We start from the raw sequence: 18,719 nt of genomic DNA, 5'->3' as shown, positions 1-18,719 counted from the left end.
TTTCTTATCTTACATATCTTTGGAAATACATAGTTAACCACAGTGCCTAAAGTTCATAAAACATTTGTGGGCCTTGGCATGGAAGTAGTGTGTGAATTTGTTTTGTTTGGGTTTTCTTTTTAGATTTATGACAATATTAATGTGTCCATTGATTTGAATTTCTTGTTTTCTCTTGGCCGCAGGCTGACTGAGTGGTCTGAACTTCACTGGAAGGAATCATTTCACTGGGGAAGTGGAATAACTGTGGTATCTCCCTGTGCTACTTGCTGTAAAGTTCCATGCGTTGCCAGGATTAAGCCAATGCTGAAGTCTGGAATGGGCCTTATGGGCAAACACTCCCTTGTTTCTTCTGACATCAGGATTTGTCTATGACCAGTCAGCTGAGGCACCTACCACACATCAGGTTTTGGTTTTTTGCTTCCTTAAAAAGGTTACGACTCCCATCACTTCATCTCCTTTGACTACATTTTATTGTATTAGTTTTCATTTTCCTTGACTGATTAATTTTCTCCTGGCTGTGGAAAAAGGAGCCCTGCTGATGTTGATTTAAATAATGTCGAAACCAATGGGACTCCTATGGCTGCCTTTGATCTTCACTCCAGTGTGTGTCATGTTGAATTCTAACTTCCTCCTGTGGATAACTGCACTGGCTATAAGATTTACTCTCATCGATGGCCAAGCACAATATCCAGTGGTTACCACAAATTACGGCAAAATACGTGGTTTAAGAACACCTTTGCCCAATGAGATCCTTGGTCCAGTGGAGCAGTACCTGGGTGTTCCTTATGCCTCTCCTCCAACTGGGGAAAGGCGATTTCAGCCCCCAGAGCCACCATCATCTTGGACAGGTGTCCGCAACGCCACACAGTTTGCTGCTGTCTGCCCTCAGTACCTGGATGAGAGGTCACTGCTCAATGACATGCTGCCGGTCTGGTTTACAGCCAATCTGGATACTGTGGTGACATATGTTCAAGATCAAAATGAGGACTGCCTGTATTTGAACATCTATGTGCCCACAGAGGATGGTAAGTACACTTAAGGACCACTGTGCAATGCACTCACCAGTTCTCCACATGAACAGCAGCCAGGTCTTTAAAGCATCTTGCTCAGTTTCCTCCATGTTTTATCTGTGGAAAAGGATCATGCCTCTGAACATTCATTATAAGTAATACTTTGTAGATTGAGCATGCTTGCATGAATTCTCTTCCACATTTCAGTGTAACACCAAACTGCAATTTCATTTGGAAACAGGGGTTAAGGAGCATAAGCCAGTCTTAAGTTTACGTCTGAACTACAGCTGAGCATCATTCGCAAGAGAGGAAAGGGGAAATAAACATTAACCAAAAGTAACATTTATTTTCCCATGTATGAATGGTGGAAATACTGCCACATACTCATTTTTAAAGGGGAATTTCCCTAATCTTATTTTCTTTATAATAGAAAGTTGTTATAGTAGTTTAGTGTGCAGATTTTTTTCCAGGTTTTTCACCTATGGAACTTTTCAGTCCAACTTTTTTCTTTTTCATTCACTAAATTTAAAATGAATTAAACATGATTTTATTACTCAGAGCTGAACTGATGACATTAAATTTTCATCTGTTTTCTGCAATCTTCTCTCAAGAGGGCTGCTTTAAACTTCCTTACATATATGAAAAGGACGAACACAATTGGTAACACAACTATCTGAATGTTTTCATGATCTCGATCTTAAGCATTCTAGCTTTACAGCATACTGAATATGGCTTTTATGGATCTGAAAGATTTTGCTTCCTACAGACAAGAAGAACTATCTTCATCAGGCCTCGCATGACTAAAGTTTATTCTATATCACAAGCAAATAAAAAAAATATACTGGCAATTATATTTAATATCGTGCTAAAAGCCAGTTCTTTCAGCCACCTAGAATGTAGTTACCAATGCATAATGTGACAGATTTCTCACAGATATGCAAATCCCTTCATGTTAGCTGGGGGTTTGATTTGCATAACCAAGGCATTGTTGTTTGTCAGTAACCATACTCTAAATATGCAAATTTTGTACTTTGATTATTATAATCCTTCTGCCTTGATTGGTTTCTTTACTGAGAATTTCTAAGCTGTAAAAAGCAAACCACCTTCTCTTCCTGTTCTCATCAGCTGAAGCAAAAATCTGAAAGCTAAAAATAAAGGAGAAGGTTTGGGAACACTGGGAGCTCTGCAAACATAAATACTGCCAAGCTGCTTAAATGAAAAGTGCTCTGAAAGAAAAGCTGTACGTATGTTGCTCTGTGTGTGCATGTGTGAGTGTGTGTGGACAAAGGAGCAGATCTTTCCAGTGAGTTCTTTTCCTCTTCCAGTCTCACTGCACTGCATCTCACTCCTTGGATAATAACACAGATAATTCTTTCCCAAATTTCCTTGTGGTCTGGATTTTATCCTGCAGCTTTTAATTAGTCAATAGGACAAGTTTGCCCTAGAAAGCATTTCATGTTAAGATTTGATTTGTTCTCATGGAAGGAATATCAGATCTGCTAACTCAGTTTTATTTTAAAGCCCACTGTTAATAAATTCATATATTTCTCCTATCTAGTAATAAGAAGTTCCATCCATTAATTATGGAAGAGAGGAAATTAGACGTGGAAAAATACATACAAATGTCTAGGAAAAGTATATTTGATATTAAATGAAGAATAATAAAGTACTGTGTGCTGAATGACTAACAACCTATAAAATTCCTCATCTTGCTTGTAACAGATGATATTTGCTTTTAGATTAAAAATAGAAAGGACTGATAAATTTAATTTTACCTATTGTAGACCTTTTTTTCCACTTAATTCAACAAAAGAAGTGTGTGTTTTACTCTTCCTCCTGGTTTTAGATATTTATTTTTTTTTACACTAAATAGAATGTAAATTGAGCCTATTTTATTTTATATAGCCTCTTCAAAAAGTATATAGATGAATAATGAGAGACAAGTTTAGTGTCACTGATGAGGTTAAAGCAAAATTGTTCCAGTACAATATGACAAGCATTTTTAGCAGATTCCAATGGGGAACAAGAAACTTAAAAATGAATAGTCGGAATACATGATGGTTTAATTGTATGCTGTGTATCTTATCACTAGTTAAATATAACTTAATGTGGCTCTTTTGGTGAGGAAAATATGCAAGCTTCTGCTCATAAGGATGATTAAGGAGAACTGACCTACAAATCACGTCTCCTAAGTTAGTGTGTCTCCAAATCATACTAAATATAAATAGCCCTAAATTGTAGTCTGTACAATCTGATTAAACACATTATACTTCATTATATGAGTCTTAGTTTGCAAAAATAAGCTACGTTGTTATGGAGACAGACCGTGAAATCAGGTTTTGAAGCAAGATCTCAAAGTGAGTGACTTTGAGTTAAATTCACATTTTAAATGATTTCTCAAATAGAGATGTATTTGTGTCTGGAAGAAAAGGTGGGTAGAATCATCCAAACCTAATTAATGTTCTGACTATGAAACTTAATCTGAATCATTTCATGCTTTATTTTTAAAGAAAACTTTGGTGAAAAGAAATTATGAACAACCTTAATGAATTAACTGGGTTCATATGCAGTGCTGAATTCAAACTAATTCTGGTGATAACTTATTAAAATGCCACTGAGTGTTGGTGCTTTGTTTTGTTTTTGTTTTGTTTTGTTTTGTTTTGTTTTCTAATCTATATAGCACGACCTGTTTGTTATTACTTGTTTGGTTTGGTCGAAGAGAACCAAATTTTGACCATTTACTTTGAATAAAGAATTAAAGAATAAATGCACACATGCATTCATCTGATTTCAGAATTGCTTCACTGGAATTCTGCCAGTATAAACTAATGGAAATAAGAGATGAATACAGTTGCTTTAACTAGGTAGATAAGATTAGTTTTTTATAATAAAATAGTTTGAAATGTTGCTGCTTCTGGCTGAAGAAGTACACTGAAATTAAATGACATAAAATTTTATAGTTTCTTAACCTAGTTGGCATCTCTAGGTAAAGAAATTAAATGGCTCCGTTACACAGTTTATATACGTATTAATCAAAGCCTTTCTTTTGATTCATAAGATTCTGGATTTGAAATGTGAAACAGCAGCAGAATCCTGTCAAAATTTTCTATGTTAAATTGTTCCTGTGAACAGAACATATCTTTGTTTAAGGAGCTTTTTTTTAAAATTTAGGTGAAAATATTATTTATAATAGAAATCAAAACACTTACCTTCAATTCTGTCCATGCGGATTTTTATTATTTTGCTGTTGTTCATTAACAAATGGTTTATATTGAGAGTTTCCTTAGAGTAACACTTATATTTCAGAGAATCTAGAGTACCAAGAGAATTTCAGTGTTTATTTCCTTTGGCTTTGGAAGGGAAAAAAATGCAACCACTATAGTCTATCAAGACTTTTTTTTTGGTCAGAATAAGCATAAATAATGATGTTGTTATTTTAAAGACGCACAATGCAAGCAATAAAGATAAAACTTAGCAAACTGCTTTTATTTTATATGTCAAATTTACAATAAATTACTCCAGAACTGAAGCAAATAAAATATTTATAGTACAATTATTATTTTATATTTTGCTTTCTAAACATTTGGCTTGATCTTCAGAATCATTAGTGTGCCTATATGTTGTCTTGTCAGCTTTTCCAGTTACTGTAAACTGTAATTTTCCCCAAGAATACTTGAATGTCTGTTTTGAGGAGGTCATCTAGGGAAATGATATTGAGGACAGTCTGTTTATGATAACTTCAGTCTGAATATGGGTTTATCTACAGTGGAAATGCTAGATTGAAGAGGACACAGACTGTTAATCGGCTGTGCTTAATCCCTGGCCTTTATCATTTGAATCTGTGGATGCTGAAGGAGATTGCTAACTCTTTTCATAACTGGGGAAAAAATATAACTAAAAACAAACAGAAAAGACCTTAAATTTGAATTTCTTTTATGATAAGATTTGAAACTGTGTTAAAAGCAAGGCAAAGTAAAAATAAAACAAAACAAAACAAAAACCTACAAAACCCAAAAAACATGAAAATCTTCTTGTTTCTTTGTTTAAAACCTGCTCTGTTCAGATCTAAACAGAACATAAAATGAAAAGGTGACTTCTCATTGTCTTTGCATGGTCAATAGTTAACATATATACTTTACTTCCTTTGGTATAGAAATAGAGGGTGCATTTTGCATGAGTGAGTAGCTATTCAACCACTATATATCTGTTAGGGATTAACTAATGAAGTATTTAGCATCTTCGGAGGTTTGCTTACTAAAAATGCACTGTGAGCTCTTGTCTCATTTACATCACAATAAATACAGCTGAAGTGACAACAAAAGGTGGTAGGCCATGATGCTTATTAGGGTAGAATGGGTTGGTCATGATTTTTTCATTAGATTAGGGAAACTGAGAGCATTGTCCAGGATTAGTGTTCTATTTAACTGTGGGCTACCAGGAAGAAAAAAAGTCTTGAGCAAGAGCAAAGAGATCAACTGTGTTCTTTCTCTGAGCAGTGATGTAAAGGAAAGGTACATGCAACTTTAGACTCTGTCTCTATTTGACTAAGAAATAAAGAAATTAACCATTTGACCAAAACTGATAAAGAAGATGTGCATTAGACTATTTGTATAGCTTGCATACTCTGCCACCTTTTCATATTAGTCAAATGTCTGCTTAGTATATAACTGTTTGCAGCCTTCTCCTTGTTGGTGCTGTTGAACTGCAGTGTCTAACTTGGAAAGAGTCTTGTAATCAAAATTATACTGATAAAACCTGATTGACAAAAAAATTAAATTTTTTAGCTTATTTTTCGTTAGGGTGAAGGAGAAAAAGGTAGTAGAAAGATGAGTCCTATGTTTACAATTATTTGATCACAGGGAATAAAGAAATCTAAACTATTCAATGGCTTCTTTATAAACATGAAGAGTAAGGGTCCATACGTAAAGATAGTAACACAGCATACAAGATAAGTACAATATTGTACAACATTTTTGTTGAATTATTAGCAGGTGATAATAGTAATACTAACTCCTATTTTACAAATAAACCTGAATTTCTATAGAGTAGTTTCTCCTAAATTGTATATAGTTGCAAGTTTCAGTAGATGCATACATGTCATTTATCAAGTAATATCAAAATTGCAATTGTTCTATTATTTCTTCACTACTTTTGTAAATTTAAGTAGCTACTTAACAAGTCAAATTCACAATTCATGCATGTAGCTTCAAGAAGTTAAGAATCCAATATCTCTTGTTTACAGGTTTATAGTTTTGATTCTGCCTCAATATCTTTATTATCTGTTTTAAAGTTAGTTATAATTTGGTATAGGTATGTAGAGTCTTACTTCTGTTTTCTGAAGTATTTTTAAAAGCAAATTCATTAAATAGTTATATTTAAAAATATTTTAAATCTATTTTAAAACATATTTAGGATTGTTTTTTTAATAGACGACAATGTTTGAATAGCTACGTATTACAGATGTTTCTTCTGAGATAAAATAGAATATAACAAGTTTGTTCTCAGTTTCAAGATTGTCACAGTTTTTGTCAATGACTGGTCTATTTTTAACCTCCTTTAACCTTAACCTTTCAGTCAATTCTTTGTCTTCTTCAGAAAAATGCAAATTCCTTACTAAAATTCTCTTGTTATTTAAGTGCATTTCAGCTTATACTGTTCAAAAATATACACAATAAGACATACCATTTTATAAAATGCTTGTATCGCTTTGCAAAGTGAGAGGGATTAATAATAGATAACAATTACAATATGAAACGACAAGGTTGGAATTACTGCATATAATCCCAGTTGAACATAAACATAAACTTTTTTGTGACGGAGAGAAAATTGCTCTCCCGTGTGAAAGATAAACTCCCCATTGTGTCAGAGAGCCTCAAGCCAATTCTTTCACAGTTAGGGTCCAATATATCCCCTCCTCCTAATCCAGAAATATTGCAGCATCTGTGAGAAAGAAGAAGGCATATGTCTGACTATCCTCTGCCTAGCAGGATAAAGCTGTGGGTAATCCAGGCCCTTATTTTACATTCTTGGTTTTGACAGTCACAAATACCTTCTGACACCAAAGAAAAGGACTCTAATCTAGATGAAATAAAGTTCTTAAATCCTTAGAGCTAAACTCAGATTTAGTTGCTGATTTCAAAATGCTGCCCTTCCCTCCAGGAGTTGCCCATTCCACAGGCACTTTACGGGATTGCATCCAAATGGCCTTTTCAGGAACTGAGATGCAGAGAAGCCTAGTGAGAAGATTCAGCATTCGGTATCACATTATTTAATCTGAACAGGATTTTTGGCACAGTTTCCTAGAGTCTCATCATTGCCTCATATTGAAAAACCTGCTAGAATGGGGCAAATGTTCTTTAAAACACAATGAATTAATGTTTCTTCTGCAAAGACAAATTAATGTTATCATTCTCTTAGTCAAAGAATTGTAGAGATGTAGACACTGTGCCATTTGGCTCAGTGACGCAAAAGAAATAGTCTTTAGTTGTGTGGGTCATGAGACAGATCAGACAGGAAATTCTACTTCATTCTGCCCTTTGGCTCCTACTTATCTCTGCAGGGTGTTCTAGGATTTTTTTGGTAGTGTTTGTTGGTGTTTTCTTTGTTTATTTTGGTTTTTTTGCTTGTTTGTTTTGGTTTGGTTTGGTTTTAATGTAGTTTTTTCCCAATGTGTCTTCTTGCTTTGTGACAAAATGCAAATCAACACAATGTCTACGAGCAGTGAGGCTGTGCCTCTGTCCTAGGGCAGTACAGTGGGTGCTCAGCAGACTTCTGATTAGTAGATAGTGTGTAATACGTGTGGATCTTAGCAGTGTCATGACTACACTATCTGTGTTTGCTTTAATTTCCTATTAAGACCTTATAAGCTCATTGATTTTCCGTTGGATATTTTTTGCATAAGTCAGAAAGTTTTGAAAGTTATTTATTGTGGGGTCTTTTATATATATATATATATATTTTTTTTTTTTTTTTTATTTCATTAAAATTAAGTTCAGTTTGCCTTACTTAGCATATTAGTTACAGCTTCAGACAAAACCGGTACCTTCTAAGTAGTGTAACTTTCTCATAAGACTCATAAATTAGTTCATGTCTGTGAAAATACCTAAAGGAAATGTTCCCACATCAAAGTGATAGTCATAGGTAGCATGTGAATCAGGCATATTTGCAGTTCTGTTCCAGAAATGTTTAAGTATTTACAAAATAAATTAATGCAAAACCAAAATAAAGCAAATGCTCATCATTTGCTCCTCCAAATTCCTGAAAAAAACTGGTGACAACTGAAATAAAGACAAAAAAATTTTCCAGAACGTAATGGCTTTTTGCATAGTAGTTTGGTTTGTCATACTTTTAAAAATTAAATAATATCTCCAGCATTCAATTCTACACATCGGTGCTTCTTGCTTATGACTCCAGATAAAATTCTCAGAATTGCATATAATCAATTACATATGCTGAAATATTGTGATAGTATTGTTTGAATGTATTGGTTGTTATCCAAATAGAAAAAAAGGAAAAAAAGAGAATTTTAAGGATAGCATATTTCATTTGTGCTTGAGATATTGTCACCATCTGAGGGAATATGAATGAATTTCTATTCTTATGGTTTAGGGCTTTTTTAATCCTGGTACACAATATGGCAAACAATAAGAAATCATTACTATAAAACCATGAAAATGAACTAATGCTTACAGCTATCTGGTGCTGATGTGTTAAAAATCCATTACAGAAATGTTATAATAAAAGAAAAATTTGTCTTTTACAGTTCTTGCTGTAGGCAAACTTCTAGCAAAGAATAAATTTACTTGCAATGCTAAGCCAAATTCCTATACTATATATAGGGAATTTTAGTCACAAATAGAATTCCTGGTGCCTTGTTCCAACATGCTTATTATTGCTGGGTTGGTGTTAAATGGATTTTTAATTGACAGGGTGTGACATATTTAATCTAATGGAGAGAAATTACTTTGTGCTGACTCAAATTACTATCCGATTAATCACTGGTAATGTTTACAAACCATCATAGCTGGAAATCATGGATACATTGTCTGATTAAGTAAATATGCAGTAGGGCAAATGAAAACCCAATCCAAATATATACATTTCCTCTTCTTACAAATAAATTAGAATGAAATTATCCTTTATGTGGTATTTTTAGTGTGGCTAGGAAATTTGAAACAATTCCGCATTTGTAATACTGCGCCAACAGTTATGCTTTTCCTTGCTCTTCATGCTTTATTCTGTCAGCAGAGGGAGCACAAGTTACCAGCAAACTCATTTTTTCTATCTGTTGACATCATTGAGAGTGCCAAAAATGATGCTAGTGAACACACCAGTAAAATATGCTAATTTTTAGATGCTGGTTTATGCCTTTTAAGCAGATAGGAAGATATCCCATTCCTTTACCAAGCTGAAAAATAATAAAGTTGCTAGTGTTCACCCAGTTTTTGTGGACTGAGAAATTTATACACGGAATAAAGTCTATTCAAGGAAAACATGCACTCACACTGACAAACTTGTACAAAACTAATTTATTATTAAATAATAGAAGTTTAGATGAGATGCAAACTAAGAATATACCAGTTTGCAACTGAATAACAAATGATAATACTTGCTTTGAAATTCTTACAAGGCATTTGATGGCAGAATTGATTCCAAAATAGAAAATTTGATCTGTTTGGTTATGGTGAGTTAGTAGAAACATTCCTACACAAAAAAGAATAATTCTGCTCGTCCAGTTTATAAAATGAACTTAGACAGAGGCAGACCTTTTTCTCAATGACGCCATTGACTCTCTTTTCTGTATTATACAGCTGAATCGTGCAAAATGGCAAATGCATTTTACATCCTCTTATGTCACTGAAACAAAAATGCTAAGCATGCTGAAGTTTCAGCCTCACTGACAGTACACGGCATTTAAGTTTTTTGCTATCGTGGCATTGGAATTAACAGTATAAATAAACTATATAAAGTCAGAGTACCAAATTACGCAAATTATGGAGGGCTTCCATGTGTAATGTATCTGATTCAAAGGACTGGGATGTTTATGTTTTGCTAATTTGAAATGCTTTTATCATCAGGACTCTCTCTACCTAAACAATAGATCTTGTGCTGTCTCCAGGGAATAGCTGCATTAAACTGAGTTGCAACTGATAACTAGGTTGTGCCCTTGGGAGTTAGATCAAATCAGATGTTTACTGTGACAATGTATAAAACCGTCCATAACAAACCATTGCTATGGTTTGTTACTAAAAATTACCTTAAAGTGTGCTTTGGTCTAAGAAAATAGCACAAATATTGTACAGAAGAGAGTAGCTTAGTATGACAATCTCGCAGTGGGAATATTTTAATGAAAACAGATTGAAGAAAGAATAAAATATAAATAAATGCAGTAACGTAAACTTAAAAATGAGAAAAATTTCTAAAAATCATGCAGCATGGTCTATTATTTATTTTCATTTATTATAATACTTTCAATCTTATTGCCAGAACCAAACCATGTAGACAGATCGAATAGGTAAACTTTTATTCCTAACTGTAGCCATTTTCACAAAAAGGTGCTGAGGGATATTCAAGCCATATTTTTTTTCTCTTTATTCAGTTTCACTATTCCTTGGAAACACTTTTTGTTACTGACTTTTGCTGCTCTCTCTTTGCTCATGTTATAAGTGAATAACTCTGCTCACTTTAAAAGTTAATGCCATAAAATAGACAAACCATAGGATCACAGAACGGTTTGGGTTTGAAGGGACCTTAAAGATCAATTAGTGCCAACTCCACTGCCATGGGAAGGGACAACTTCTACCATGTCAGGTTGATCAAAGCCCCATCCAACCTGGCCTTGAACACTTCCATGGATAGGATATCCACAGCTTCTCTGAGTAATCTGGTCCAGTGCCTCACCACCCTCATGGTGAAGAATTTCTTTCTTATAGCTAATCTAAGTCTACCCTCTTTCAATTTCATTAACCTTTGCCCTGTCACTGCATGCCCTTGTAAGAAGTCCATCTCCAGGTTTCTTGTAGGTCCCTTTTAGGTACTGGAAGCCTGCTATAAGGTGTCCCCAAGAGCCTTTTCCAGGCTGAACAACCCTGAATCTCTCATCCTGTCTTCATAGGAGATGTACTCCAGCCCACCTTTATGGCCCTCCTCTGGGCTCACTCCAACAGGTCTATGTTCCTTTCATGTTGCAGGCCCCGTAGCTGAATGCAGTACTCCAGGTGGGGTCTCATGATAGCAAAGTAGAGGGAGAAGTCACCTCCCTCAACCTACTGACCATGCTAGACGTAGTCTCAGTTTCTATTTCCACAAATGGTGTTATGCAGATATTCTTAATTATCTTTTCTTTTCTTTCTTTTTTTTTTTCCCCTAAAGTTACACACAAGAAGCAGCAAAAGGTGAAGAAACATCATCTACAGCTCTTAAATAAGTTTTGAAAGGGAGGCAGCTATCAAATAGGTGTACCAGAAAATTAACCATGCAGTGAGTGTGAATGGATCAGGTGGAGAAAGCCTGATTCTCTCTCATACCTTAGTCCTTGTGTACTGGATTGATACAGTGCGTCACTCAGCTATGCCTGACAAGCTGCATTTGGGCTGTGGGGTAGTTCATGAAGAACCTAATGTACCCTATGGTGACACATTAGAGTTTTCTTTAATGTAATTTTTATTGTTTGTTGTTTTCATAATTCATTTTTAGCTGAACAGTTCTTGCTTGCTGTCATGAAATTCTCCTCCCACACCCCCTTGTGTAAATATGGCTGACAAGTATTTGGAATAATGTAAGACTCAAGAGTGGGATAATGTTCAGATACTGAAAGTGTCGGTTTTCTAAATGGGTACAGTGACCTATAAAAATTCCTGAGCATCTAAGAAGCCAGTGAAAGACCTTAACCGTATAACATCTGTCTTGCTTTAGTTCAACCATTCATTTTCAGCTTTTAGCACCATTGAAAATGTGGCCTGTAATACTTAAGATAATTTGAGGTTATTTCGAAATAACTGAAGAATTTATTAAGTAATGATAAGTTTAGAAAGTAACAACATGTATCAGGTTTTAAAAATACTATATTAATATTTTATGCCATTTGTAAGTGGTGTTTCCAAATGTGTTATGACTTAATATAGTATCAAATTTCTAAATGCATGCTATTTTACCATGCTTGTTTTGCATATCTAATACAGTAAATCAGGACGCCTTAGTGTTGGGATTACCGACTTATTTCAAAATCCAAATAAATAGCTTTTCAGTTTGCTCATCTAGATAATTTTTTTTCCTCTTGTGATCTTTTTCCTGTTTTGCCTCGATGGAAATGATAAGGTATATTTGCCATTAGTGCTTGAAAACAGATGATAAAACATTTTTTTCTGCATTAAAACTGGAGGTAGTTCAAAGTGTGTTTTTTTCAAGAGTTACTTAATGCATCTGTCAGTATACTACAAGTAACTTTTCTGTTGTTTGTGGTTTGTGACTCTTCTATTTCTTTTGTAAGCATTAATTGCAACCATAAACACCTACTAATTTATCTTCCAATTTCTCCATTTCTTGTACAGATTTATTACAGATTTCTTGTTTAATACAGACATGTGAGGCAAAATTGCCCGGTTTTTTTTGTTGTTGTTGTTGGTTTTTTTTTTTTTTTTTTTTTTTTTTAAATCTACCTAAAGAAATCTATAGCTAAGGTACATTGGGACTGAGGTGGTCTGAGGGCATTTCTGACAGAGAGAGATGTAAAACAGGCTATCTACTGCCTTTGTGCCTTAGTTGTCCATTTAGATAATCAGGATCATGCTAATTAGGGTTAGAAACAACTGCAAGAAGGAAACACCTGTACATCAGTTACTTCCTATATACTGACAACTTAAAAGACAACATTCTTAGTTTATTCATGTGCATAGCTTTTTCTAGGCTCTATGTTATTCCTCTCTGAACCCATTTACTGGCAGCACTTTGCATATCATTGCATTGTATTGTAACGTCCAAGCAAAACTCTGGAAGTTCCAAAGGGCAATAGATTTGGGGAGCCATTGTACCATGACAATCGTAAAGAATTCAGTAAAAAGGTTTAAAACTTGGGCATCTAAAAAGTGATTTGACTCATTTACTGACAGAAGAGTGAAACCTTACTATCAAAGTTTACATTTAATTCCTTACTTTCAGTCTTCACAAAGTAGAGTCAGAAATGAGTTGGCATATAATTTTTTTCCAAGAGATAAAGGACATCTAGACAATAAGAGTTATGCCAGAAGACTTATGCCATTTGAATACTGAAAGACGGGAAAAACTTTGTGGTTGGATTAGGCATATAAGCTGCCAGTGTAATCTATTTAAACTCAGAATGGATCAGATAAATTACTGATGAATGGAAAAAAAAGCTCTTACTAATCCGTGATGTGTAGTTACTAAATTTCTCTCATAAGGCTTACGAAAAACATGAGGTCACAAATGGATCCTGGAAGAAAGTATGCTGTTTGCAGATGCAACATAATGGCTTGGAATGTTTCTGTGAGTCCTTTAATTTTCTTCATTATCTCTTGACTAATAAAGAAACTGCTCCTGAGTACAATATGAAGTGTTTGCTCTAGTAGCTCTGCCAGCTGGCCTAGTTGGCATATCCCTTGTAGATCATTCTGAAATGAATACCTCACGTGACCTATAAACACCCTTCTGGACTGGACCTAGTGGGATATGTACTTGTACACTGGGTCCGGCACTTTGGGACCATCAGATACCTGCTTTATGGATGGAAATTGTTTAATGCCCTTTTCAGTCAGCTAAGACTGTCTAACCAAACAACCTAATCTGTGCTGTTTTCACGTTCTTGTGGCTGTCAAACAACCCTTACAGGGAGAAACTGACTACCTTTGTTTTCATAGCTTAATTCTTCGAAGACACATTATTCTTTTTGCATGCAGCACATTTACTTTGTGTAGAACTAGAAAATATTGTTTTCTACATAACCCAAGAGGTGGTTATTACTAGAAAATATCACACATTTCCCTGGTTCCCATTTACAGTACAGCATTTGGTTGGGTATTCCCCAGCTTGCTTTCTCTGATCAGTTAGCTGTAACCTTGTCTGCAAGCTTGATTTGATTTCAAAGTCTAAATGGTTCCATGGTGGCCGTGTCCTCTCTCTACCAGCAGGTGCATCACTCTGTCTTCACCACAACTAAGAATGACTGAAAAAAATTCAGACAGAATTCGTCTGTTGCAGTAAAAGAGGTAGCTACATGAGCTGACTATGTGCACATTCTTAGTCTGTTATAAATGCCCTGACATGTAACCTAGACGTAAAAGCGTTAATGGAGGATGCTTAAGCTAATGCATTTTTATCCTGTGTTTATTGTGAGTTTAAAGTACACAAACTGTGAAAAGCCACAGCTAATCTAATGTATTGTAATGGTAATGATTCATGCCCTGAGAATTTAAGCAAGTGTCAGTTTCAGTAATCAATATCTGAAGGTAAAGTGAACTTCACCTGAAACAGAATAAAGTAGCAAGAGCTAACACCTTATATATTCATCAGCATAAAACAAGGGTGATTCCTCGAACCCCCACATGACATATTGATCAAAAGAATTGGCAAAGTTTTCTGTTTTCTTTCCAACATAAATTTGGTAATTTGGAAATCACAGATAGATAATACCTGTGATTTTCTGTGTTCTTTGTGGAAATTCTGAGACCAACATTAATTGGAACTGTTTTTAGCAGCACAGAGAGTGACATAATGCTGGAGTCTTGATGCTGCTCATATACAACCTACAATACTTCCTGGAGATTATGAAGAAGTAGTTTTAAGAGCCTTATGTATTGTTTTCCAAATATATGTTGGCTTGCCTATAGCCTTGACAGTACATACATTCTTGTGAATTTTTCATGAACAATTAAAAAGCACTAACCTACTATATTTGCCTGAAAATTACTTTGAAAATTACTTTCATATTTGATTGATATTTCCTGCGAAGTTGCCTGTATACTCTGATAATTTGCATTATACTTTGGTACTCCTTACTGTGTGATACAGCAGCATAGATAAGCTCTCAGGAAGAACAGCTAAAGACAAGCTTTACACTTTTGCTGAAAAGTTACATTTCATAGGAAAAGTTGCTGGCTACAGAAATGAGCAAAGATAAATAAAGTGTTTTTTCATTCTCTGAAGAGGACTATCAGTGCTGTAGCTTAGAGGAAATTAATTTAAGGAAGCTGGTAGACCTCTCAATTATCCCCTATAAAAAATAAATAAATAAATAAATAAAAACTTATGTCAATTACAGGCCTTATGATTTTAGGGGGCAGTTGTGTGCTTTCTTAGATAAAGTATAGGCACTGTATTTGTTTTCTGAAGTTCAGCAGATGATAGGTTGGATCTTGCCCAGTCTGCTGTCAGGACATCCATTAAAGGAGGATCTGATAGCAGCCAAGACGCTCACCATGCCCAGGTTGAATACTTGGGCTTAATGATGGAGAAAACTGAGTACCTTTGGGGAACAATCCAAAGCTCTAGCAAACTGAGGAACTGTTAACAACACATGGCCATGACAATTTATATCTCTAATTTGGACCTCACCAGGCAGGACTGACTTATAGGACAAGGTTGCTGAAGGAGGAAGCAGCAGTGACTGCCAAAAATGTCAGTAATTTCTATAGTCACTGGGAAGGCCTGACCCAAATTCCTACCAGCCCAAAGGGTATGCAGAGAGCATCCTTCATCCTCTCTGGTAAGACTGGGCCATGGCAAAGTAGATCTAACCTGGTAAAGAAAACATTAATCCAGAAACAGCAGTACAGATACCAAAGGATAAATAATTTTAAAAAATTATGATAGGATTCAGACATTCCATTATGACCTTTTCTGCCTCTTTTTTTTTTTTTTTTATTTTCTTTTCCCTGGGTAGCACCGCATCTTCACTGTTCCTTAGTTATGCTCTAGCACATCTGTCTTCTGCCTTCTCTGCAAATAAGGTACTTTTCTATATGACTCCGTAGCTATTAGTTTTCTCTTTTTGGACTTTTATTCACAGGTGTGAATAGACATATTTCTTAGTTCTTTTTTTCTTCTTTTAGTGTAGGTCAAAACCAGTCCTATGTTTTAATGCATTTCTATTTTCTAGAAAAGCCCTAAACCATACTATGATTACGTTGAGATCTCTTCTCGGGGTTTTACCTGCATAGAGACTAGTTTTGGAGTGAGCTGTATGATAGGACAACATCAACTTGTAAACAATTTACATCTTACTTACAAAGTTCAGTTATACTGCAATAAGTGACAATGACGTCCAGGCAGTTTTTTCATTAGGTTAAATGTATTAATTTCAGGAGCAGTTAAGATGGGCTTTTGCATAAATGAATTCTCCATATCTAATATATCCCAAGTCTGTATGTATACACATTTATGTTTGTATTTACACATAAATAAAATCTATTACTTTTGCCTTCTTACTTCTTCTTATCTATTCCATTCCTTAGTAACCAGAGATGAAATGTTTCAGTTGAAGATACAACCTGATCACTTTACAGGGCTGATGAGAGATTTCCATCTCAGAGAAGGTCATAATTACTTTGATTCAGGAAAACTGAGTAGTTCAAGTGAATCTATTACCATTTGCATTTCAATGTATTAATTTTGAAGTTGTTAATGAATATTTATTGCCCAGGTAATTAGAAACTTCTCATGTTCTGCAGTCTTAAGCATCTTGCATATTCTGTCTCTTGGATTTTTCATTCTCATTCCTGTCCAGCTGTGATATTACTCAGGATGTACTCTTAGCCATTTCTGTTGTTTGATGGTTTTCCTTCATTGATACATCATATCCTAGAGTTTTAAAAAGTTTTAAAAAGCTTTTTTGTTACTTATTTGCTATCTTGTGGAGTTCTTTTTCCTCAATTCATTAGTTTCATTTCCAATATTTCTGATTGGAGTATTTGAAAATAATAGTGCTGTACTTCATTGCACACAATGGCTGTCTGCCCGTCTGTTGCACATCGGTAGCCACATATATATCCCTTTCCTTACTACTTCTAACCACTCAATGGACTTCCTGTTTAAAGAAAAAATAAATTAAAAAAAAGGCTTATCAAGGTTTTCGCATCATCACTTGTAACTGCCCACTTACCTTTTGCACAGCTACAGCGTTGCATTCACTGGACATTTCCATATCAGCCTGTGTGCTTGAGATTTCGCTGGACTGCTAAAGAGACACAAACATATGGCCTTACAAAACTGATAACTTCCATAGTTAACATTAATTAACTCAGAAATTCTTTATTTCTTTTGCTTCTGTTCCTCCAAGCATTGGAATGCAAGTAATTGGAAACAGGTATTTGGAAAAAAATGGGAAGCGTCATTTTAATGTTTCAGGTATCTTCATAAGAAAGAAACTGCACTGTTTGATCTGAGTACAGTCATACTTATGTTCTTTTTCTGTATCCATCCTGTAGATAAACAGAATATTTCTGTCTTAAAACCTGTCAGCATAGCATATTCATTAGCAATAAATAGGTTTAAACCTTTTAAATTAACAGGCTAGCAGTCTCAAAGCCTGCAGAGCAGCACCCAAGAGGTATGGGAATTAGGTGGCTTTTAGGAAGGCTTTTCTATAATTTAATTTATTCTGTCATTTTTAATGAACTCCTCAATTTGCTGTATTTGGATATAAATACAATTTCTCTTTTTATGCCTCCCACCCATTTTTTGCTGAAACAACCACAGAGCATGTAATGCTTCTACTGATCTTTTTTGTTGACAATGGTTGCATTTAAAAAAATAATATATATTATTTTTTCTTTTCTACTCATGTTATTTTAGCATTTTACAAAAAATTGTTTTAGTTGGTACTTTCAATCTTGATATTTTTTAGGACACTGATAGATCTCACATTTTCAAAAATTAGGTAAGACTGAAGAATGAAGAACGAAGAAAAGGGCTACTTAGGAGCCAGAAACAATGTCTCACAGCGAAAGATTTAAAGGACCAACCTGTTTAGCTTATGAGAAAGAAGATTTCGAGTGGCTTGATTATAATGTTTAAGTACCTTCACAGGGAGAAAACAGAAAGTACTAAAAGGCACTTTAATGTAACAGAAAAGACATAACAAGAACCAAGGCCAGAGATTTTAAAGTGTGAATACTTCAAATACTTCAAGCATCCCATTTTTGTTATTTAATTTAAATGTAATGTAATGTAATTTAATTTAGTTTTGTTTTGTTTTATTTTGTTTCTTTTCTTTTATTTTACTTTATTTCTTGTAATAAAGTCCTAACAAAAGTTTTCAGTCAGGCTGTGGGAAGCATGTGTGGGATTGCACAGGTGGCATTCAGGAGGCTCAGATGGGAATGTCAGAGTAGAAACCTACCTGCAATAAGACGTTATAGTTGTTGTTGTTGCTGTTTCCACTTCACTTCATTTCTTGGAAATATATGAGATGTGATTCTTTTACAGCAACATTTGTAGAATGAATTGAAATTGATAATGTCGGAGTAGAAGAAAAAGCAACGTTGTACAGAGTGAAGTTTTACTCTATATTTAAGATCATATTGTTTCAAAGAACATCAAATAAGTCCTACATTTAATGAATTCTATACACGGTAATTTAATTGTGATAGTATTGGTCCATATAAAGATTCCAGACGCATTTTGCCAGCGGTGTGGGTTTGCCTAAGTAAATCTGCTTTTCAGAAGTTAAACCATGGTTGTCTAAAATGGAAGAAATTA

The 18,719-nt window shown here is 34.7% G+C and overlaps 1 protein-coding gene across 2 annotated transcripts in view; it reads left to right on the top strand.

Annotated features, from left to right (window-relative positions):
- Positions 1 to 553: 553 nt before the first annotated feature.
- NLGN4X (neuroligin 4 X-linked) overlaps positions 554 to 18,719 on the top strand; it is a gene marked incomplete at its 5' end in the record, with an annotated part of 135,071 nt that continues 116,905 nt past the window's right edge. For both annotated transcript variants that reach the window (XM_080343385.1, XM_080343384.1), the window contains one exon: positions 554 to 1,025. In XM_080343385.1, coding sequence (XP_080199511.1) covers positions 554 to 1,025 — 472 coding nt within the window. The remainder of the gene's footprint in view (positions 1,026 to 18,719) is intronic.

This window comes from Nesoenas mayeri (assembly GCF_963082525.1).
Source record: "Nesoenas mayeri genome assembly, chromosome: 1".
NCBI lineage: Eukaryota > Metazoa > Chordata > Aves > Columbiformes > Columbidae > Nesoenas > Nesoenas mayeri.
The sequence above is the reverse complement of the archived record's forward strand: the minus strand, read 5'-3'. Positions and strand labels throughout refer to the sequence as shown.